General features: G+C 39.2%; 1 protein-coding gene across 2 annotated transcripts; it reads left to right on the top strand.

Moving 5' to 3' along the window:
* Positions 1-22,089, top strand: LOC149007905 (glycosyltransferase-like At2g41451). Of its 2 annotated transcripts, XM_089165054.1 has the most exons (12): positions 1-493; positions 1,498-1,647; positions 1,802-1,854; positions 5,712-5,820; positions 5,937-6,071; positions 6,252-6,296; positions 7,640-7,827; positions 8,252-8,393; positions 15,681-15,727; positions 16,030-16,117; positions 16,282-16,506; positions 21,886-22,089. In XM_089165054.1, exons 1-12 carry the CDS (start codon positions 158-160, stop codon positions 21,940-21,942), a joined length of 1,575 nt encoding a protein of 524 aa, XP_089021180.1. In that variant the 5' UTR covers positions 1-157; the 3' UTR covers positions 21,943-22,089. The 2 variants fall into 2 exon arrangements, with proteins under 2 accessions (XP_089021180.1, XP_089021178.1); XM_089165052.1 differs by lacking the exon at positions 21,886-22,089 and having other exon boundaries at positions 4-493; positions 16,282-17,384.
* The last annotated feature ends 1,130 nt before the right edge of the window (positions 22,090-23,219 follow it).

Here is a 23,219-nt window from a genome sequence, read left to right as displayed (position 1 = left end):
AATGATCCTTAAATCACTCTTCCCACCTTCAGTTTTAAGTTTCTATTCATTCTTTCATTTCGTTTCAAATCACTATTCTATATTTCAGTTTCTCACAGAGTTCCAAAGACCTTAGAATAAGAAACCGGAAGATACCTCTTCTTCCTTCTGGTTTCCAATGGCTGGTGGTCTGTTCAATTCAGTCAGACCATCACCATCTTCATTTCATCAGAACTTATCATCTAGGCTTCTCCTTCTTCTCACACTTCTGCCACTAACCCTTGCGGCTTTTGCTTTCATTCTTCAATGGAGAGGCGGTCTCAACGACCCAACAACGCGTTGGTCTCCCGATGCCCACAGTTTCCCTGGTGGTATGGGAAGCTCTGCTCCTCAAGATGTTGTTCACTTGCCGGCTTCTTCTGATTGTGTCGAGATACTTGGTCGGAGCTCATCTCCCTCATTTCCTTACTACCGCGATTGGAAATTCAATTACGACGCCGATCTGAAACCAAAGGTGAGTTTACGATTTGAATTTGGTCGGATTTCATTGATGTGTATTGGTTCCTGATCTTGGTACTTCGTCCTTGTGTTTTTCTCTTGTGGGTCTGACCAGATTCTTGGATCTGGTTTCTATCCAAACATGGGGTTCGATTGATATTCCAAAATTTTGCAGCTGATGGTGGTTTAATTGCAGTCAATAACAATGTAATTGCCAAATATGCTTTGATTATATGTAGGTGTTTTGGGTTGTGATTGAAGTCTGCAGTGTGGCTTTGGAGATCTTTGTTAAACTTCTTAGAAGAGACGTAAATGACCCCAGAAATAAAATGTTGACCAAGTAATTTATTTGTTTAATGTGGTTGTTCAGTTCTGGTCTGGAGTTATATTTGATGTGGCTTAGCTGTTTTGGGATATACTGTTAAGCACTCATTTAATTCATACTTGGGCAATATGACCACATCTCTGTTTGGACATGCTTGGCAATGTGATCATATACTCTTTTCAGAATAGAATTAATAACCGGACGTTAAATTGTAATATCCTTCTCGATTGTTGGTTTTACTTCAAATTGCCTTATCACATTGACTTTGGTGTCAGTAACACCAAGTTGGCTCTCTGCCATTCTGGATCTGCGTGATACGGGCTACCTAAAGTTGTCATTAAGTTGGCTGTTTCCCTGCTAAGACTCCATCATAAGCTTGAACCATATCACTAAATATGTCAACCTAATTTCCAAGCTCCGCTCTCGCTGCAATTTGTATAAACGTAAATACATAATCAAATGCTACAAAGTGAATGAATCAAGTAATGTCAAAGATTTTATATTTGATTTTATTCACACTGGTCATAGTTGACGCCAACAAGTCATCCAAGACAGACTTGTCTAGGCAACCCAGTTGAGCAAGTGCCTGGATGCTAGGCCACACGTTGACAACTGTGGTACTGACTATGTCTAGTGTGAGCAATTCAGTGTCTTTCTGACATTGATTTGTGACCTTTTTTTTGTTTGATATCCAGATCTGTATCACGACAAGCACTTCGGGTAGCTTGGAGCAGATTTTGCCATGGCTTTTCTATCATAAGGTTCTTGGTGTTACTAGCTTCTTCCTATTTGTGGAAGGGACTGCTGCATCTCCAAGTGTGTCGCATGTCTTGGAATCAATTCCTGTGAGTTTGTATTATCTACTCTGTCTCTACAGTTGTGCATCTGTGTCTTTTGTTTTCATGGTTCCTTTTGTAGAAACATTAAACCCCATCTTTGTCTTTCAATTATGGTTCAGTGTACAGTAATTTCACTCATCTGTTCCATCATCTCCCTCAGGGTGTGAAAGTTATACACCGAACAAGGGAGCTGGAGGAAAAACAAGCCAGGAGGTTAGTTCTTGCTGCCAGTTGGGTTGAATCAATTGCTAACATTAATTTTTGTCAGAATTGTGTGAATATGGGAAGAATGGGGCATTGAAAGGTCTAATATGATTGTCTCCAAAAATAGGCAGGATAAAATATGTAAGAAGTAACTTGGAGAGATCATATCAAGTTGGTTTCTGGTCAATTATATAGTCCAAAAGACATGTTGTAGTTTCACGTATTATATGTGCAAAATTATTAAATGATGAAAGTACTTCTCATATTTATGAGGCCTTCTACTGACAACAATTTAGTTCTGAAGAGAAGTTCTCGACCATTGAAATCCATCTATAAGTATGATACTAAACTAAAGTTGCTATAACTGAATACTTTCACTAGAAAAACTATCTTACGATACCACTAGACAACAGAATGCTCCAACAATCTATGTTGATGCTGTTCTTCCTTTGCCTACTCGTCTTACTATTAAATGGAGAAAGATAGATGGAGATGGTACTTCCTTGTAAATTTATATAATAGGCTTTTGTGAGGCTAATCCATATTATTGTATGGTTCCGAGAACAATATATTTTTTGGTTCTTATCCACCGCCACTGGGGCAATTCTTGACCAATATTATTGTAGAGATGATAGCTTAGTTTTTGAATAGAGAGGTGGACTAGAAAAGCCTCTGCTAAAGCTGGCACAATTTCTAGAAAGATTAAGGATTTAGATGATGTTGCCAATGTGTATGCCATTTGACTGCTGACCTTTATTAAAGCCATTGGACTTTTCATGTTGACAGATTTGATTCATATACATCACAGTGTTGGTCATTTTGTTGAAATAAGCTTTGGGCTGGGTCATTTATGTATTTTTGTCTTTCTTGGATAATGGGCACTCTTGAATGAGATTATGTATTGTAGGAGCTGTGACTATAAGTCAATCCAATTAGCTTATCTCAACATTTGTCAGGGTTGTATTCATAGTTGTTAAGGCGATCGGGTGCCTTCGGAGCGCCTCAAATTGGCATCGCCTTATTTTTAGGCAATAAGGCGACCGCCTTGGGGTATGAGGCATCGCCTACGCGTCATCGTCTCAAGCGCCTCGGATGCCTTATACCCCAAAGTGTCCATTTGTTTCTTCTATTTTTTTTAAATCACATGAAAGATGCCAAATCAAAGGCATATACTGAATTACTTATTAGATTCCGATTGTAAAGTATCTATTGTTTGAACCTATATGCATATTTATAATGACACTACATGTGATAAAATGTTAAAAAAAAATATAAAAAAAAAAAAATCGAAAGAGAAAAAGTTCTGACTCGAGTCTCACACTCTCACTATAATCCCAAATCTCTTTCTCTCTTCCTCTCTTCCATTCCCACGATGACACTCCGGCAAGTAGCGGCTAGCATGGTTATTAAAGCGGCAAACCGACCAAAGCGATTGGGGCTCCGCTTGGCGATTGCGCGCTACGTCAATAAGCGCAAAGCGGCTAGTCAATATTTTAATATAATACTTTAACTCTTTTTAATAAATACTTTTTATAATAAACTAAGTACTAAACAAACATTCAACAATCCATTCATAAAAATAAAAATAAAAAACATTCAGAATCACTTATGAAAAATTATCCAAAAAGAATAAAAACATAACTTCATCTCATCAAGCATCATAGATTCATAACAATAATTATGTAGCTGTACTAAATCAATGTGAAATGAAAATGAGGTGTATGTACTATATCGAATATTGATATGGTTTGCTTACTTCTCGCTTTGGGCCTCGGGTTCATTTGCTTTGGTCTCGATTCGGTGGCTCACTTTTTTTATATCGGTTGTGATAATTATAATTAAAAAATAATATGCACAAATTACAATGTGGGTTGCTTTGCATTTGGCGGCTATGGCGCGGAGCGGTAGTGCCTACGCGCAGAATCAGCCCATTGTTGCGTTTTAAGCGGTTCAAAACCGCTTTGCCGCCTAGGTGGCTTCTTAGGCGCGCCTAGGCGGACGCTTTGATAACCATGGCGGCTGGCGACAGGCGACTTCTTCTCTTCCTTTCTTCCTGCGACTTTTTATTTTTACCTATCATGTGTGGTTTGTAGTATGTTGGATGACTTGAGGTAGGCTAATATTAGTTTTTTTTTATTATATAAGATATCATAGATTTATAATGAATTAGAGTGTATGAGATGTACACTAAAAATTTCACTTAAAACGCCTCAAAAGCGCCTTGGAGGGCGCTTCGTCGACTCATCGCCTCGCCTAACCTAAACTGCCTCGCATCGCCTTGTCGCCGTGACAACTATGGTTGTATTAGAGCTTACATACCAGTGAGAGAACAGAACTATGATGTTTGGCAGCATGATTGGTTGGAATTCCTAACCAGTGTAGGAGTGCAAGTGGATCAGTTTATGAAATTTATACATAGAGGTAGTGGTCTATGGCCTCATACAAATTGATGAATAATATATTCAGTAATAACTTGAACGGATTCTCAGGTCCGTTTGGTGGATTCCAAGTAAAGATCTGGTGGATTCCTGGCTGGCCTATCATAGTTTATCATCCTTTTACTTCTCAATCACCTTTGGTGCCCTGTTTCTGCTGAATTTCATATTGGATTTTACTTCTAATATTTTTCTAGTTTCTGCTCTCTTTTGATTCAAAACTGGAATAAAAGTTTCTACTGTCTTGTTTTCTAAAGTTATAGTTCTGATCTGGAAGAATTTTGGCTACTGGTTTCAGTTCTAGTTCTGTGACTTGTTCTTCTTGTAGCACCATGATTTCTCCATGATTCCCTGCTTCTTTGTCAGATTTTCTGCAAATTCTGCCGATTTGTTCCCTTAATAGGACATACTATTTGACCTGATTTTTAAAATGTCTGTTGTAACTTGTAAGTTTCGAGTATTCTCCTAACCCTGTTCTATACTCTCTGTGCTATGATCTTGCTTCCAGGCTCTTGCTGGATTTTTATGGCTGAGAATTAATCCACATTATTTGTCACACATAATTCACACTTCCTGGCATGCAGCTGATCTACTATGAAAATTTCCTGGACCCTGTGTCTACTGTCTAGTTATAGCCTTGTTTGGTCCACTGAAATCCACCTGTTTAAGACTTGTAAAACACCCAGTTTCTGCTCCTAGCTTTTGATCTCTCCTTCATTTTTAGCTTCCCTGTGCCTGCCATAGCCCATTAGGGATGGGTTTGGTACTTGGGTTTCTGCTGTATGTATGGTGCTAAACTGCTCAAATCCCTTGGGGTGGTGCCCTGCCAAGCCTGGTTAGTTGTAAACTCTGTCAGACTGTTTTGTGGGAAACCTGAAGATGAAGAACATGGACTCAAATAACAAGTTGTCTCATCAACTGCTTCAAATAGAGTTCGAATCAAAAGCAAGGAGTGTGGTAAAAGATGAGAAATCAGGCAAAACAAGAGGAATTGGAAAATTCTTCTTTCTTTGATGCCACTGGACTTCCCTTAGGGCATCTTATTCCCTGCCTGGATTATTTCTGGTCTTTCTCTGATCCATTCTTGATACTTGTAATCCAAAATGTGTAGATGCTTCAGTTGGGTGAGGGTGCTCAAATATGAGTGAAATTTTATTTGTGCTATCTTCTGCTTACCTTCTTAAATTTTCCATAAAATATACTCTTTTCTGTTACAAATTTATTTTTGGTAGGTGCAGTTTTATAGTGGTCCTATATTTATTCTCTCTATTTCTACATTGTTTTTGTTTGGAGACAGTCCATTTAGATAACTAGTGTCTATTTAATAAAATGGCTTGTCATAATTCCTTAGTCTATTTGTTGTGATGGGTTTTTATTTATGTTCTCATATGTCTGATTCCTGTCGTTAACATTTTCTCTTTTGGAATTTAGCCGGATCTGGAATGAGACTTGGCTGGCAAGTTTCTTCTACAAACCGTGTAACTATGAGCTTTTTGTGAAGCAATCTCTCAATATGGAGATGGCTATAGTCATGGCTAGGGTATGGAAATTATACTCTTTGATTACTATGTAATGATATATCTGTTCTCTGTTAGACAAATTCTCATGACAATGAGACCTTTGATTGCGTCATTCCGTGATGCATGTGTTATGCAGGATGCTGGAATGGATTGGATCTTTCATCTTGACACTGATGAGTTGATACATCCGGCTGGTGCGCGGGAGTACTCATTGAGGCAATTGCTTTCAGAAGTTCCTGGGAATGTAGATATGGTTATCTTTCCAAATTATGTGAGTAGGCTGGGTTAAACCAATGTGTATCTTTTTCTCTTATTAAATCTGGTTAACATAAACGCTTGTCTTCATTTAGTACTGCTGAAAAGTTGCCACTGATCCCTTTTTTAAAATTTATTTTAATAAATAAAAATTGATAATGTTGAATTTAATTCAGTAAATGCATGCTATTGTCAGGAGAGTAGTGTTGAACGAGATGATATTAAGGACCCATTCAGTGAGGTAAATTATGCTCTTATCTTTTACTTGTTCTCCTTTAATTAGTGTATTTTAAGGGGTTTAATGAGTAAAATTAAAAGGTTGGTTCTGTTGCTTGTTGAAATGTGTGTGTGTGTGTGTGTGTGATTTTTGTTTTGCCAATCTTGAAATATATCAAGGTGTCATCTGTATGTATCCATACTATTTTTTTCATGGCAAACTAGTATTAGGGTCTAGCCGTTTAGGAACTGTTGAATAAATAATTTTCTGGTCTTAGAAATGAATATAAAAGTTTTTTGCATTACAATTCGATATGCGAACTGGAAATTTCCATTTTTGGTTGTACCTGTTGCTGTTTTTGTTTTATTAATTAATAGGGTTTTTCACCTAAGCTTAAGCTAGTAGGTGGAGAGGCTTGTTTGGTAGATGAAGTCATCTAAGGTCCAATTGTTAGCTTATGCGGATAGCTCCCAACACCACGTTCACTTCTACCCTTTTTGGGGGTGATGATGGTACACGTAGTATGTCCCTCTTTTGGTTGGCCCTATGGATGTTTAATCAACAAAATGGATTTGGTGACTTGACACCATATTGAAGTATCCAAAATCAAATATTAATCCTTGCTGGGAGTAGGTATGGAAAAACTTGATGAGATCCCATGACTTGAATTTTGGACCCCTCTAGATCCTACTTTTTTCTCGATCATGTTGGTGGTCTGTAAAAGGAATGTAGAAAACAATTTTCAACTTATTTATTTGTATTTTATTTATTTATTTTATGCATATGAACATTTAGAAGCTTCTCAAAGATGTTAGGATACAAGATACCTTTGATCACAATGCACATTGATGACTTAAAGTTGTCTTTAGATAGCAGTGTGATTGTAGTTGTCGCATCTACAACTAGAGCATCGAGTCTAAAAACTTGGCAGAGAATTCCTGTTAATTAGGAATTTCTGTGTTCATGACATATATTTGGGCCTCCGTGAAACCATTGTTTACAGTTGTGTTCTGCAAGATACATCCAATTTCTTTTTTGGTGATTTGGATTAGCTCGGTTTGTTTGAGCTCTACTTGATCTAAGCAGCGGAACATATAGAACTTAAGACTTCAAGCATCCTATTTGCATGGCCATAATGTTTAAATAATTTTGCTAAGTTTGTCATGCAACTCACAGTTACAAAGAAGTGCAGCTAAGGGTGAGAACTTAGATGCTTCATTATCTGTCTTGTATCTTTAGGATTTGCACATTGTTGGTACCATTGCTTAAGTGATTTTTGAGGTCATATTTAAAAGGTGTTTTTTTTTAATGAACTAAAAAGGTATTATTTATTATGTATGACATTATTCTTTGATGCTTTCCAACAGGTCTCAATGTTCAAGAAGAACTATGATCATCTTACAAAGGATGTATACTTTGGTATGTATAAAGAGTCAACCCGTGGTAATCCTAACTACTTTATGACTTATGGAAATGGGAAATCAGCCGCTCGGATTCAGGATCATCTCCGCCCTAATGGTGCTCATAGATGGCACAACTATATGAAGACTCCAAAGTATGGTACTCTATTTCATGTATTTGTTTATGCCATTTTCTACATCCTTTAAATAATTTTTGGGCATACAGACATGAAGGCAAGAGATTGTGCAAATAAATTTCTTTTATTGAATTTTTCATATCTAATTTCTGGGTCATGGCTTGCTGCAATGCTAAAAAGCTCAGGCTGCCAGCATGAAGATGTGGTCTGAGTCTTAAGGGTGGCCACCTTGTGCAAAAAATTCTGAAGTCTTAAAGTTGGCACTTAGGACTGACTTTATCCTACCATTTGTGGGACCCATCAGGACTGAGACTTGCATTGGGTTACAGCCATTATAACCATTATGTTTAGTTTATAATTTATGAAAACACAAGAGCTGATTCTTTTGCTTTGTGGGTAACATGTACACTAATAAATTATGTTTGTTACCATCATGGAACAGTGAAATCAAACTAGAGGAGGCTGCTGTTCTACATTACACGTACACCAAATTTTCAGACTTGACTTCTAGACGTGACCGATGCGGCTGTAAACCAACGAAGGAGGATGTCAAAAGATGCTTTATACTCGAATTTGATAGAGCTGTAAGCTTTTATGCCTTAACCAGTTAAATATTTTTCCCCTTTGCTGGCAAAAAGTTCTAAAACTTTCTTAAAAATAGTGAAGAGTCCTATTAATCTCTTACTGTGACTAAACTTATCATTTCTCCATTGGTTTCTTAAGTTCTAGAACTTTCTTTAAAAATAGTGAAGAAAATCTATTAATCTGTCTTAATTGGACAAAATGTATCATTTCTTTGTGGGCTTTTTAGATCATATTTATTATCCATGTATTTGAATGTACTTTTCCTTAATTTATGCAAATATCAGTTTCATTATCAGTTAAATGGATTAAACGTTAAAGTTGAAGCAAATTATTTATTTCTGCAATTTTTTTTGGATGAATAAAATATCATTACCAAAACCCCAAAATGGGAAGAAGAGAGACGGAAAAATGTAGAAAAGGAAAAAAAAAATTTGGGGGGGGGGGGGGGGGGGGGGGGAGGGGACGATGGACTAGCCTTCAAGTGGAGGGCTGAAGGTAGAGCATAAACCCCGGGTAACATAAGGCCTTTTCCTTGGGGTGTCCACTATAGGGGGGAACAACTGTAACCTAGAGGATGCATCAAGTGTAGGGCTTCTCAGATTGCTTCCAATGTCCTAGAGTTGGAGGTCCATCTTCTAAGTTCCTTTCCCACCATAGCTAATGAATGGCCACACTAAAAATTAACTTGCCTACCAGGCAACAAATAGAAGAGCCAGAGTAGGACCTCAGAATCTAAGACCAGTCCCAAGCAAACCTATAAGATCTGCAAAAATGGGCCAATTGGAGGATAAGGCTTTCCCCTAGAGGGAATCGGAAAAGGGACAAGTGAAGAAAAGATGGTCTAGGTTTTATGCCCCATTCCAGCAAAAGATATAATTGGGGTTGGCGGGAATTGGCAGTGGATTAGAAAAGACTAGGTGGGAAAGTATTGGTTGAGGGATCTCCGACTAGTGAGGGAATGGTAGAATATGACCTTTGAACCAACCTAAGGGAAACCAGGGGACTGATTGGCTAGGGGCACAAGTAAGGTTCTAGGTAGAGGAAGTGGAGAAGATATCTGAGGGAGTAAGAAGTAGATGGTTCTATCATGGGGGAGCGAGGACCAAAGCTGTGTGAGACTCACATAGGATTGGGTAGTGGGACCAGGAGCTGTTAGGAATGAAGAGAGAGAAGCATAGATAGGAACACAAGACTTAAAGACAGTGAGAGGACCAAAGAGATTGTAGGGGATGCCCATTGGATGCTAAGGGTTCAGCTAGGAGACAAAAGAGCCATTAGACAATAGGGTATAGACAATAGAAAATGCTAGAGGTCTTTGCAGAAGGAGATTCTTCCAGACAGAGGTAGGGATAAAAGGGAGAGTGGCAGCCCAAATGGAACCAGATTTCAGAAGATGGGAGTAGACCCAAATTGAGTCATGTTGGGAGGAAATTTTCCAAATGAGTTTCAAGCTAGTAGCATTGTTGTCCTAGATATGCCGAATCCCTGGCCCCCTTTTTGCTTTAGGGCAACAGACAACCTTCCAACTAATGGGGTGGAGGAAGCGGGTAGTCTCCTAGCCTTTCCCAAAGAACACAAGAGAGCCTCCATGGCTTTGGGAATAGAGAAGATGCCACACTAGTATGGGTCAGAGGATTGGATGATAGATCGGATGAGGACCACCTTACCAGCAAAAGATAAAAGCTTGCCCTTTCAAAGTTAGAGTTTTTTCTAGATATGGTCAAGCATAGGGGTGCAATGGTGGTTGGTAAGCCCCCAAGAATGAGGGTGAGCCCCAACAAACAATAGGTACAAATCCTAGAGTAAAACCAGTGAGCTAAAGGAGAAGCTTTAACAGATTTAGAGACACCTACTAGAAAGAGAGTGGATTTCTCTGGGTTGACACGGAGAACAAAGAGAGATTGAACAGGGAAAGGGAGGTGAGAATGGTAGAAATGGACTAGGAAGCTTTAGAGTAGATTATGAGGTTGTTTGCAAAAGTGAGGTGGGTGAGATTGAGGGCTTTGCATTTAAAGATGGGGGAGATGAGGAGCTGATCAGTATAAGATGAAATGATTCCATGGAGGACCTCTAAAGCAAAGGAGACAAGGAAGGGGGAGAGGGGACAACCTTGGCCGATGCCAACACAAGAAGCTAGCCAAGGAACCATTAATGATGATGGAGAAGCGTGTGGTAGTGATATAGACTTCAGTCTAATGAATGAAGGGAGGGGGAAACCCCAAAAGGGAAAGAAAATTACTAATTGGGTCCGAATAGAGAAAGTCAAAGGCTTTGTGGAAATCTACCTTTAGAAGCGTAGAGGGGAGTGCGTAGAATGATCAAGTCCTTGGACAATCTCAACAAAAAGAAGGATATTATCAATGATGCTTTTACTAGAGACTAAAGCAGATGGGTTCTGGCAAACAAGGGAAGGCATGATCAACCTGAGCCGGTGGGCGATGAATTTGTAGAGAAGGTTGTGGAGGGAGATATCGACTTAAAATCCAAGAGAGAGGTGGCCTAAAATTGTTTGGGGATGCGGCAAGAGAAAAGTTTGGTTGACGAGTAAAGCTTGGAGGGGTTGAGAAAGAAGCTCCAGATGTCCCAGATAAGGTCTTCTTGGATGAAGTCCCTAGTAGCTAGGAAGAAACCTATACTAAAGCCATCGAGTCCAAGGGCATGGTTGGACTTGTGGCAGTGAATGGTAGTAAGGATCTGAAAGGGGGAAGAGATGGCTTAAAGAGAGTTATGAAGAAAGGGATCAACAAGTTTGTTGATTAGATTGGGGCCCTGGGGGGGTGAGTGCTAGGTGGCGAGGGAAGGGGGGCAAGGAGAGAGGAAAAGGAAGAGACTACTTCCTACTCGATACTGGGAACACAAGATCTAGGTCTCATTATTGGAGAGGAGAATGGGAATGGTGTTGAAGTTGTGGCGAGCTTTCTGGGAGTGGTGAAAATAAGCCGTGTTTAAATCACCTAGCTCAAGCCACTTGGTCCTGAATTTTGGCAAAAAGAATTCTCCTATTAAGCTGAGAGGTCCTCTAAAAGGGATTTCTCTTCCAAAGCAATGGAACAATCAAGGGTTCCACTTGGAGAAGCAATTGAACTTTGGCAAGAGAAGTGATGTTCCCAAAGGTGGAAGAGTTCCAAAGACTTGAGTGCTTATTTACAGTGGAACTAGGGGGGAGGGAGAAACAATGGATTGGTTTATCTGACGCTTCCCGAATAGTAAGGAAAGAGGGTTGGAAGATCACATGTCAAAGAATTTGAAGGGCTTAGGATTACAAGGAGAGAGGGACTGAATGTGGAGATGACATGGAGGGTGGTTGGAAAGGCTGAGGGGAAGGAAAGAGGTATAGGAGGCAGCGAAGCTAGAGAGACAATAATCATCAATAAGGAACTAATCAAGTTTGAAAGAAATCCAGCCATTGCCAAATTTGCGGTTGTGCCAGGTAAGAAGGTAGCTTGAATGTCACAGGTCAGTCATGGCCAAATTCTTAAGGCAAGACATCAGCTACAATATGGTCTTGAAGGTATCAACCCCCCCCCCACCCAAAAAAAAAAAAAAAAAAAAAAAAAAAAAAAAAACGGAATTTCCTGAGGATTATAATCAATTGAGGCATGATAGAGCGCAGATTCAACCACAAAGGAAGACGGCTGGTTGAGTGATTAAGGCCATTAGATGATTGAGAGAAAGAAATGGTTGGGGGAAGGAAGGGAATGATAAGCGGAGATGCATGAGTTGGAAGGAAGAGAAGGAATTCAAAGAATGAAGGAGATGTGGATTTTTAAGGGGTCCCAAAGAATCCAAATACAACCACCAGGAGAGTCGAAATTGGAGATGAAGGGCTAAGAGGGAGCAATGGAGGAAGCAATCCGGCAAGCATTGTCTTGAAGGTCATAGGTTTCCAAAAGAGACTTAGAGGAGGAGAGGACAGATTTTTCGTTTAATTGTTTACATTCTAAATTAGGACTTCAAACATGGTTAGAATGAGGCAGAGCAGTGGGCACTACATTGTCGGACACGAGAATTGTGTCTTCGCCAAGAGTAGGTACGGCCGTACGAAGGGACACATAGGACAATTAGAGGGAGCTATTGTCAATGGGAGGAGGGATCTCAAATAGGGAAGGGCCAAGGGGGAGGGGTCTTAAAGATATTGGCATCAATGGAAGATCCAAAGCCAGGGGAGGGGGGGAGGGTAGAGGGGGCTCAATGAGGTAAGAGTGGCGTTCAAAAAATGGGTTATGGGGGTTGAGTGTTGGTTCCATTTTGGTTTAAATCGGTCAGTCTTGTTAAAACCGACATGCAAGCAAAGGGGAAGGGATTCAGTTTGGTTCAAAAGATGCCCTTCACTAAGAGGGTGGGCCTTTTGTGTTGCTGAAGACAAGAAGGGGTTAAGCTTTGGGTGCGGCCTTGGGTTGAGACTAGAATTAGGTGTTGGGAGCACATAAGACCAGGCGTCGGCCCCAGTAGAGTAGTGTGGTGTTGGGGGTTAGAGGGGAAATAGAAAGGGTGGTGGCAGTTTTGGTGGTAATAGACAAAGCATCAAAATGGGAAGGGGGGGTTTCCTAGGGATGGGGGCTGCAGAAAGTGAGGTATAACAATCACAGAGGGAGGGTCATCACGAGAATTGGCAGTACTAGGCTGCAAGTTGGTGGTGGGGTTAACAGAAGTTGAACAAGGAGCAAGGGAAGGGAAAATTGACTTTGACAAAAGTCTGGGGTTTGTAGAGGGTAAGCTCACGCTGGGATGGAATGTGTTACAAACTTACAGGCCCAAGCAATAACAAAGTAGGGAAGCTGGGAGGACTAACAGTTGCTACAGTAGTGAGAAGTACCCAAGAAGACCCTTCAGCAAAGGCATTGACAGGTGGTTGCAGATGCAGGGGGAAGAGCCGTCTCATTTGGTCTTTCGGTTTCTCTTGCCGGTGAAGATCCAGAGGCAGACTGCCCTTTGCGGTGATGTCTTCTTTGGCCTTGGCTGGGACTTTTTGAAATAGCTGAGGAAGGAGGTGCAGGGTATCTACAGACTTGAACCAGGTTCATTGCTGGCAAGGCAGCATTGCGGAAGTATCAGGCAGATTTGATTGACATGTGGTGGGAATGATCATTAGCGGTAGCATAGTGGTCGAGGGGGTTGTTTGGTTGCACACTTCATCAGACTTTCAAGGATTTTCAGTTATCCAAGCTGTGCCCAGTCACCGGACAAGAACCACAGTGAGAGGGAACCCAATTGGAGGTCGCCACCTGGTCAAAACAGAGCCCCTCATCGTTTCTGATCATGATCAAAGCAAACGGTGGCATGGAGGCAGAGACCATGAGACAAATGCGAGCATAAGAAAGGCACTTCATCATCTTGGTTCTTCCATCAGTTCTAAGGGGTATGCTAAGGGCTGAACCGATCTTGCTGAGATAGTCAGGATTCCAGTAAGTTGATCCACACGGGAATGGTGTTGTATTTGATCTTGTGGAAGGGGGAAGAGCATTCTTATTGTGTAGGAAGATAGGGGATTTACCCACGAGCCAAGGGGAACCATTGAGAGCCTTGTTCTTCACTGTGGTGGAGGAGAAATTAAAGATGAAAACTCCATAGTCCAAGAGGTTGGGGTCCAGAGAGCCTTGACCCTCCCAATGTTTGGTGAGGGAAGATTTTACAATATTGAGAGAAGGGTGGGTGCATTGGAACTGGCCAATCAGTGCTGATTGCCAGCAGATGATGCTGGATTCAAGTGCAGGGGTAGGAAATGGACAAGTGTGGGGTTGCCGTCAACGGAGGGGGAAATGAATGTGAGGTTGTTTCCAGAGGTTTGGAATGAATCTATGGATTAGAAGATGGATGATCAGGGCTTGGTACTGGAGGTTGTGGTTGAAGACTTGAAGGGGAGGTTGAGGTGGTGGAGAGATGGGAGGTAGTTCATTAACAGAAGTCGGAGCAAAATAAACAGCAGGAGAAAGGGGAGCAAGCAGAAACAGAAGTTCCTACAGCCTAACAGGTTGTAGGCAAGCAAGGGGAATTCTGGCAGGCATCAGGGGCACTGGCAAAAGCTTCAAGGTTCTGACAGGCGTCAGGTATCATACCACGATGGGTGCTCTTGTCTTGAGAACTGCTCCTTTGTTTGCTCTAAGGATGAACTAACCAGGAGCCAAGGGGATCCATCGAGAGCCTTGTTCTTCAATTTCTTTCTGCATTGGCATTGGCATTGGCATGTTACAACATGCAAGACCTGTTATTTGCTTAGACCTTTGATATTTATGACAGCAATAATGCTTCCATTGACTGATAATCATTTGTTATGCTCATGAAGCACATTGTTGGGATGCGAGAAAAGATATCTAGAACCCCCTTGCACCTTTTCCCTTGTTGATAGTGATTTAGGAAATACTGATAGTTCAGAAAAATCATTGATGGATTATTATGACGGTTTTTGCTCATAGTCACTGCCTCATTGGTCAAACCTAATTAAGGCCATTGCTTCTGGACGGATGAATGCTACTTAGAACCCCCCCTTTTCCAGAGTTTAGCTCTTGAGTGCACTTGTATTATTAATTTTTGGTAAGCTTGAAGACCTAGGAGGATGGGAGTCTTTTTTAGCATTTCTCGTCTTGCATCATTGTAAATTTGCTTAGTTACCAATAAGTCAGGTGGCCTTTGTCAGTTAATTTATTCATAAATGAGTTGCTTTTTACCATTCCTTTGAGGTTGGTCCTGACTTTTAAGTCCCTAACAAGTGGAGTAGCTTGTATTGGAAAATGTTTTGAGGCTTTGCGATGGAAAATTAGTTCCTCATTCATGCTACCAACTGAAGCTACTTGGATCAATCAAAAGGCAAATTTTTTGGATACTACAATTTTTCTACATTTTCTCACTAGCAATTATCATTTGTGGGTGATTCTGTCAAATGGTCTAGTGGTGCAAAACTCGACTAATCCTCCTTTTGACATGACCATTGAGAATCAGTGTTTCCACTTTCCACCGATAACCCTGTAAATTGGGGGAACTGGGGGAAAGGAGAGAGTAAACTGAGAGCATTATATATGGTGTTTTCCAAAAGACAGCTTGACCTGCTTATGCTGTTGCAAATGTCATTTCTTTCTCTGTCTAGGTCATTATCTGGCGGCACCAGTAGTTAAGCAACATAATGATGATTGTAAATTTTGCCACTTAAGATTGAAAAACAGATTTTTTTTGGTTGGTAGAACATTGATTGTCTTTGTCTTTGTCTCCCTCCCTACCCTTTTTATTTCACCAACTGAAGTGCATGTGTTGTAACTATTGTTAGCCTTATACAAGGAGCATTTGACTTGCAGGCATTTATTATAGCTTCCACTGCAACAAAGGAGGAAATGCTCCAATGGTATGGACTTGTACTTTTTCCTTGTATTTTCTTTTTTTTGTGTTGTTGGGTGGTTGGGGGGGGGGTCTCTTTCTCCTCTCCTTTCCTATCACGAGTCTTGTGTAAAAAAGGGATCCAGTTGTTTGGACAGTTTTTTAAAATTAATTGATAAACTTTGAGTACTCCCAACTTTGAATATTAAGGAGCAATAATTTATTGGCTGTGCTTGCTGCAGACAAATTACGTTGTCGTTTTTCTCGTTATGGATCTTTATATTTGTTGACACCTTGTTCTTTGTTGCTGCAATTTTCATAATTCTTTAGGTACAGAGATCACGTGGTGTGGACTGATAAATCACTAAACCTGAAGCTTATGCGGAAGGGCATTTTGACCCGTATTGACGCTCCTATGGTAAGATGTTTCTTGTTGATTCTAAAGCTTTATAGGTGATAGAAGAGGAGCTTTTTGGATGTCCTTGTGCTGTATATTTTTTAATTGCAGATGTTTGTTTGCACTTGCATTTGAAAATATGAGGTCTCAAATTGTTGTTGACACACCTTGCTTGTTGCCTATAGGCCATTATCAAAGGCTTGAGGGATTCCGGTGTTTTCCGCTCAGTGATTGCTTCTGCCCAGACAACTATGTCAAAGGAGAAGTTTTTATCTTCAGTGGAGAGCAGTAATTCAACTAGAGGATATGATTCCAAGTTAATGTCCTCAAGAAAGTTTGGGAACAGTAAAGAATCTCAAGCGACAGCAAGAAAGGTTTTAGAGATCACAGACATTGATCCTAAAGAGGCAGTTCCACCTTTGTCTCCCCCAGGCATGGATGCCATATTCATCGAAACATTATAGACCTCATCTCATTGAGTGCTTCTTCTACCTCCTGTCAGGACTCTTGAGGGTCATGAAATTTGAAATATTACCATTTGGAGGGAAGAATCAGAAGAGCTGACAAGCAATCTCTGGATGGGGTTTATTGATGTTTGACTTCATTGAATCTTCCCGATCATTACCCAAGCGTTGGTGTACATTCCTTTCTCTTTCAGTAAAAATTTCAGTAAGTTGGGTTCTAGCTGAGATAGAATGAAAGAGAGAGAGCAGTGATTCTTTGCAGAGCGGTTCTTTATCTTGGCCTATGTTGGGCACTTTGGCTGCTTGAGAAGGCATTTGGAGGCCTTTTACCTGTTTGATTTTCATGTATAGCTGTAACACTAACCGATGGTTATTCACCCATTATACTAGTCCACGCTTTTTTAGAATTTACAGTTAACATATCGTCTTTTGCTTGTCTTCCAGCTTATTTGTGCAAGGAATCCTCAACCCTAGTCTCTACTTTGAAAAATGAAGCTACGATAGTTGTCTAATCTCTGTAATTGGGAGAATTATATTACTGAACCTTCCAAACTCAAGAGTAAGCATTCAGGTTGGGCATGTATGTGAGTTGTATTTCAACTTAGTATTTGCCTCTTTGGCCCAACATTCAACTCCAAAACTAGACTACATTGTTTTCAAGAAAAATCCCATCTTATCCAATTTGCATGAATCCAGGCAGTGAAATGAGGGATCCGAAGCCAAACACAGAAGGGAAAGAAGATATGGGAAAAGGAGAAGAGAAAAGAAGAAAGAAAAAATTCTAAACAAAAGATGAAAGTGAGTGAAATAAAGGTAGAATCCAGCAAGATAGAAGGGTTGCTACATGGATCTTCATGGATCCCTACCTTAATGGGTTCCACCGTTCCATCATCATATTTGGCACAAAAGTTAGATTATACATGTCTTTCCAAGACAACTTCCCTTATAATCAGTATACGTAATATGGGAAATATACTATTTGTTGTGTGGACTTATTATTTTCGTATCAGAAAATGAATTATTGTATCCGAATTTACGCTTTATTTGGTCATCATCAGGCCATTCATAGGAATTGGGGGCTCATAAACCTAAGAGATGGGAAGGGAAAGATATGGATGGATGGAGGTTCAGACCTAAAACCTCTTTGGTCTTACTATTTTTGCATAAAAGTTGTCACCAATGTACTAAAAGCATATCCAGGATAACAATTAAATAAAACGACATCCTGAAGTAATCATAAGCGCCCTATGGATAACTACATTTAATACCAGGCATGGGCAGAGCTACATTGGGTGAGGGGGCCATGCTTGATTGATTAGTGGTTGTGTTTAAAAACCTTGGAGCCTAAAAGCAGTCGTGGTTGTGGTAAATGGTTCAGATTCAAATGGGAAGTTCTTGCTCATCGATGTTCATTCGTACATATATCTTACATATCACATATTACAAGACTTGTGGTAAGAGAGATTTTTGCTTGAATTTTTTGTGATAGTAGTGTGAGTGAGAAACATAACTTAATTTGAGTAGAAGAACGATGACTAAATTGGAATCGCTAATGAGTAAAAAAAAAAAAAAGAGTTAGGGAATAAACAAGGTAACCCTTTTTTTTTTGTGGGGGGATAGAGGGACTTGAACTCTCACGATTAATAAAGTTGACAAATTGTCCTCTTACTATAAAGTTTCATTGTTGTCAATATTGACACGTAGAACGGGACTCTATCTTTATTCTCATCAGATTAATAAGTTTTTCAAAAGATCTATCAAACTGTTAAGTGAATCGTTCAATTACTGAATATTCGATTATTTGGAATCAATTCCAAATTTTTTTTCCATTTTTCATTTAAAAAATACAACACGGATGCGACTCATCATTAATCGTTTGATATTCTATTTCAGGACGTATACAGACGTATATAGATTTATTCCTAATCTTTGTTTCAATAGAAGGATTCGATTCTACCAACACGGTCAACTCCATTAGTTAAAATAGCCTCCATTGAGTCTCTGCACCTATCCCCTTTTCTTGCTTTCTGAACCCATCTTTATTTTCTGAAAATAGGATTTGGCTCAAGACTGTCCATTTTTACTTTAAGATTTCCCTGAATTTAAAAATTTTCACTTAGTAGGTTTCCATACGAAGACTCAATCCAATCAAGTTCGTAGCTCTTCATCAGATCGAGATCTCAACCGTTTGTAACACAATGCTCCCTCCCCAACCACTTGAACTAGATTCATCAAAGTAAAAAAGAAATCCCAATTGAAGGGAATTTTATTTGTGGCAGCAACAGGCATGGTGAGGATTAAGCCATGTAAGCATAACTAAATCAAATGGTTGTAAACTAAAGAGCAGGGGTATGTATGTAAATATAAAAGTTTATTTTTTACATTGAAAGGTTTGAAAATTTTGGAATTTACAAAATTACATCCCAATTGAAGAGAGAGAACGGACACATCCCAATATTCTAGTGGAGTGTAAGTGCATTGTATTGTACCGCACATAATAAAAATATAGTACCCACACTGTACAACAAAACAAATCCTACTTACGCGGAGCCTCGAAATAGAAACCTGGTTGGACAAAGATATCATTAATTTCCTACAGCAACTCAAATAAAGCAAATTGAATCATAATTGAAATTTACGGTTGGTTACCTACAACAACTAAAATTCTAACTGAAGTGAGAGTCTCACATTTAAAGATCAAAGACCGAAGAGTGAGCTTACGACACAACTGCACTTGTGTTTTTCATTCATTCTAATTCAAGGGCCAGGGCAAAGGTGAAGTGATCATTTGAGTTGAGTTTCTCGATCCATACATCTTCTTGCACGGGTAAGCTAGTGATTGAGCATTCGACACACGTGAAGAGCAACGTGAAGGAGTTTTGTCAGAGCAGGGATGATAGTGACGACAATACCAAAGAGTTTCTTGAATACAAAAACCGGCGGCTCTCATCCACTGATCTCCTTGCAGATATTTACAGAATTAACCGTGGGGGAGAGGCTATGATCGTTTGAGAAGTTTTTAGGATAAAGATGGAGATTCAAGCCAACTCGGACAATCACTCGTAGATTTTACAGGAACCTCTGAGAATGTTAATGATTACCATAATTTCTGTTGATACAAACGCTCATTGGTGCACTTTCCCCTTCCCCTTGCCTCTCTCTCTGGCATGTAGGTCTCCAATCATTATGATTGGCTGGCAATGGCAAAAAAGAAAGTCCTTAAATTACAACATTTATCATATATATATATTTTTTTTGGTATCAAGCATTATTATTCAAACGAACGAGAACAACACACAAGCCCAGAAGACAACACCTCCTAAACCCATGAATTGGATATAGACTATTCTACTTTACTCAAAATAGTGAGAGACCTCTGGGATAGGGAACGGCTAACCCATTAACACCCCTAGAAATAAAAGCAAATACACTTTCTTTGAACTCTGTTTCAGGTGTTTGATATCTTCGACAATGGTTGAGGTCTAGAGACTGCAACTAATGTTCACTTGGGAATTCAACAAATATATAACATCTTCACAATCTAGTTCCACCCTTACTGGTGATCACCCAAACTCCTTTGCCAACAAATATATAACCTCAACTTCCCCTTCAATGAGGTCTAGAGACCACAACATCATCATGTTGATAATGAATTCTACAAACCACTTTTCACATAATACATTAAAATCTTTTTCAACAAAACCACTTTTGTAATTTTGATTTTTTTTTTATATAATTCTTTTCATTTCAAAACATTTCAAAATTGACTAGCTATATAATCATGATCGGGATATGTGATAAACTTATTAAATATAAAACATGTAATCAATCATATATTTTAGAAATAATAAACATGTCAACTAGCTATGTGATGATGATCAGGTATGTGATAAACTTATTAAATATAAAGTATATAATCAATCATATGTATTAGAAATAATAGGCAAGTAAAAACTTACGCATTCTATTTCCTCCAATATCTCATTTAATAGTTAGCCTTGAAGGCAAACCTTTGCATTAGATTTCTTTTTCATATATTTTTTTACACTTTCCTAAAAAATATGTATGTATAAGAAAACTATAAATCATTTTCCTATTCATAAATTTGCATAACTTACAATGTGGTTCATCATGCAAAAGATGATTACAAAAGTGAAACATAAATTGCATGAATATTAGAATATTAATAGCTGGCTATCATGAGTTCAACATTTCTTGATATCATGAGTGGTGCAACAATCTTAATAATAAGTGTCTCTTAGTGAAGAGGTAGGGTTGACCCTCCTTGGCGGTATATATAATATGTTCTAACCCTAACATATATAACATCCCCCAACATAATCTAATCTATATTGACACAACATAATGCTGATGTATAAATAAATCATTAATCGAAGAAGACTCAAAATTGATAAGCAGGGGATAGGCAGTGGCGTATCCAAGATGTAACATAGAGGCAAATAATGAAACCTCATGAAAAGATGATCAATTGCTGGTATTTCACACAAAGAAAGGGGTTCAATTTTAGTGCTGCAAATGGCCACGATCTCCCCAAGTGGTCGAAGTTGAAATCTCAATCTCGACCACTTATTTTGCATTTTTCTTTGGATCGATTACAAGTAGGTATGGTTGAAAAAGTAATAATAATAATAAAAAAAAAGACATGCAAATCGGGTAGCCGAGATTTCACCCTCGACCATCCATTTCATCCTCACTATATACGACTCAATGCTGAGCAATTATTGCACAGCACTGAAGCTCCATCCTACAAAAAGAGGGCCAGAGAAATCTCTTTAGAAAATTTTCACTAAAGAAGTGGATCAAGTTTTGACATTTCATTTATGAAAAAAAGACCATGGCCTATAGGGTTTCTCCAAGCAAATTACAGAAATGGGTGTGTTGGAAGGGGGGCGTTAGGGAAAAAAATAGTTGATGAACACTTCCTTTTTTTCCCTTTTTTGGGAAAAAGGAAAACTGAAGACAAAATTATTAATTAAACCGTAAAGTTTACTAACTTAATGAAATTGTTAGTTTAATCTGTACCGGAAATTATTATTTTACCCCTCAATTCAGGCCTTACTTCCCCTTCTTTCCCAAAAAAATATGATTTTTCGCAACGGTTTAGAGTAAATATCGTTGAAAATATTTTCCCGTCCGTACTGAAAATCATCATCTATTTTCCGCAACGGCAATAAAGACAACGAACATGGCGACAGTGGTTAAGTATTTTTTGCGACAGTTTTATTATTTCCGGCGATGTTTTGTAATCGTCGCCAAAAATATAATTTATTGTAGTGAGAGATCACAGACATTGATCCTAAAGAGGCAGTTCCACCTTTGTCTCCCCCAGGCATGGATGATATATTCATCAAAACATTATAGACCTCATCTCACTGAGTGCTTCTTCTACCTCCTGTCAGGACTCTTGAGGGTCATGAAATTTGAAATATACCATTTGGAGGGAAGAATCAGAAGAGCTGACAAGCAATCACTGGATGGGGTTTATTGATGTTTGATATCACTGAATCTTCCCGACTCATTACCCAAGCGTTGGTGTACATTCCTGTCTCTTTCAGTAAAAATTTCAGTAAGTTGGGTTATAACTGAGATAGAAAGAAAGAAAGAGCAGTGAATCTTTGCTGACCGGTTCTTTATCTTGGCCTATGTTGGGCACTTTGGCTGCTTGAGAAGGCATATTGGAGGCCTTTTACCTGTTTGATTTTCATGTATAGTTGTAACACTAACTGATGGTTATGCACCCATTATACTAGTTCACTCATTTTTAGAATTTACAGTAATAGATCATCTTTTGCTTGTCTTCCAGCTTATTTGTGCAGGAAATCGTCACTCATAGACCCTACTATGACTCATAAAGCTACAAAAGTTGTCTAATCTCTGTAATTGAGATAATTGAGATAGAGAGTTATATTACTGAACTTTCCAAACTCAAGAGTAAGCATTCAGGTTGGGCATGTATGTTAGTTGTATTTCAACTTAGCATTTGCCTCTTTGGCCCAACATTAATTTGCATGAATCCAGGCAATGAAATGAGAGACCAAAGCCAAAAAAGAAGGGAAAGAAGTCAATGCACGGTTGGTAGAGTGGTAAGATCCATACTTCTCAGTGGAGAGGTCATGGGTTTGACCCTTGCAGACGACAAGCATCCCTCCTGAGGATGTAATCAAGGTGCGCGCAAGGGAAAAGGAGGAGAGAAAAGAATAATGAAAAATTCTAAACAAAAGATGAAAGTGAAATAAAGGTAGAATCCAGCAAGATAGAAGAGTTGCTACATGGATCCTTGCCTTTTTTGGTTCCACATGATGGCCAAAAGTTGCCTTCTTCGAGACCTCCCTGCCTTGCCTTTTAATTGGGTTCCATCATCATATTTGGCACAAAAGCTAGACTATACATGTCTTTCCGAGACAACTACCCTTATAATCGGTATACGTAATATTGAAAATATATTTGTATTAGAACATCAACTATTGTATCCAAATTTACACTTTTTTTGTCATCATTAGGCCGGTCACACAAATTGGGGGCTCATAAACCCAACAAATGGGAAGGGGAAGATATGGATAGACAAATGTTCGAATCTAAAATCTCCACTATTTCTACATAAAAATTGTCATCATTGTGCTAGAAGCATATCAAAGATA

Source organism: Hakea prostrata, chromosome 8 (genome assembly GCF_041222555.1).
Source record: "Hakea prostrata isolate BN-2017 chromosome 8, UWA_Hpros_2, whole genome shotgun sequence".
NCBI classification, from domain to species: domain Eukaryota; kingdom Viridiplantae; phylum Streptophyta; class Magnoliopsida; order Proteales; family Proteaceae; genus Hakea; species Hakea prostrata.
This window is presented reverse-complemented; position numbering and strand designations above follow the sequence as displayed.

Excerpts from the sequence above, each read along its gene's own strand:
- LOC149007905 (XM_089165054.1), top strand. The coding sequence starts at position 158 with ATGGCTGGTGGTCTGTTCAATTCAGTCAGACCATCACCATCTTCATTT. Across the intron at positions 1,855-5,711 it reads GAGGAAAAACAAGCCAGGAG|CCGGATCTGGAATGAGACTT; the intron begins GTTAGTTCTTGC and ends TTTGGAATTTAG. Across the intron at positions 16,118-16,281 it reads CCCGTATTGACGCTCCTATG|GCCATTATCAAAGGCTTGAG; the intron begins GTAAGATGTTTC and ends TGTTGCCTATAG.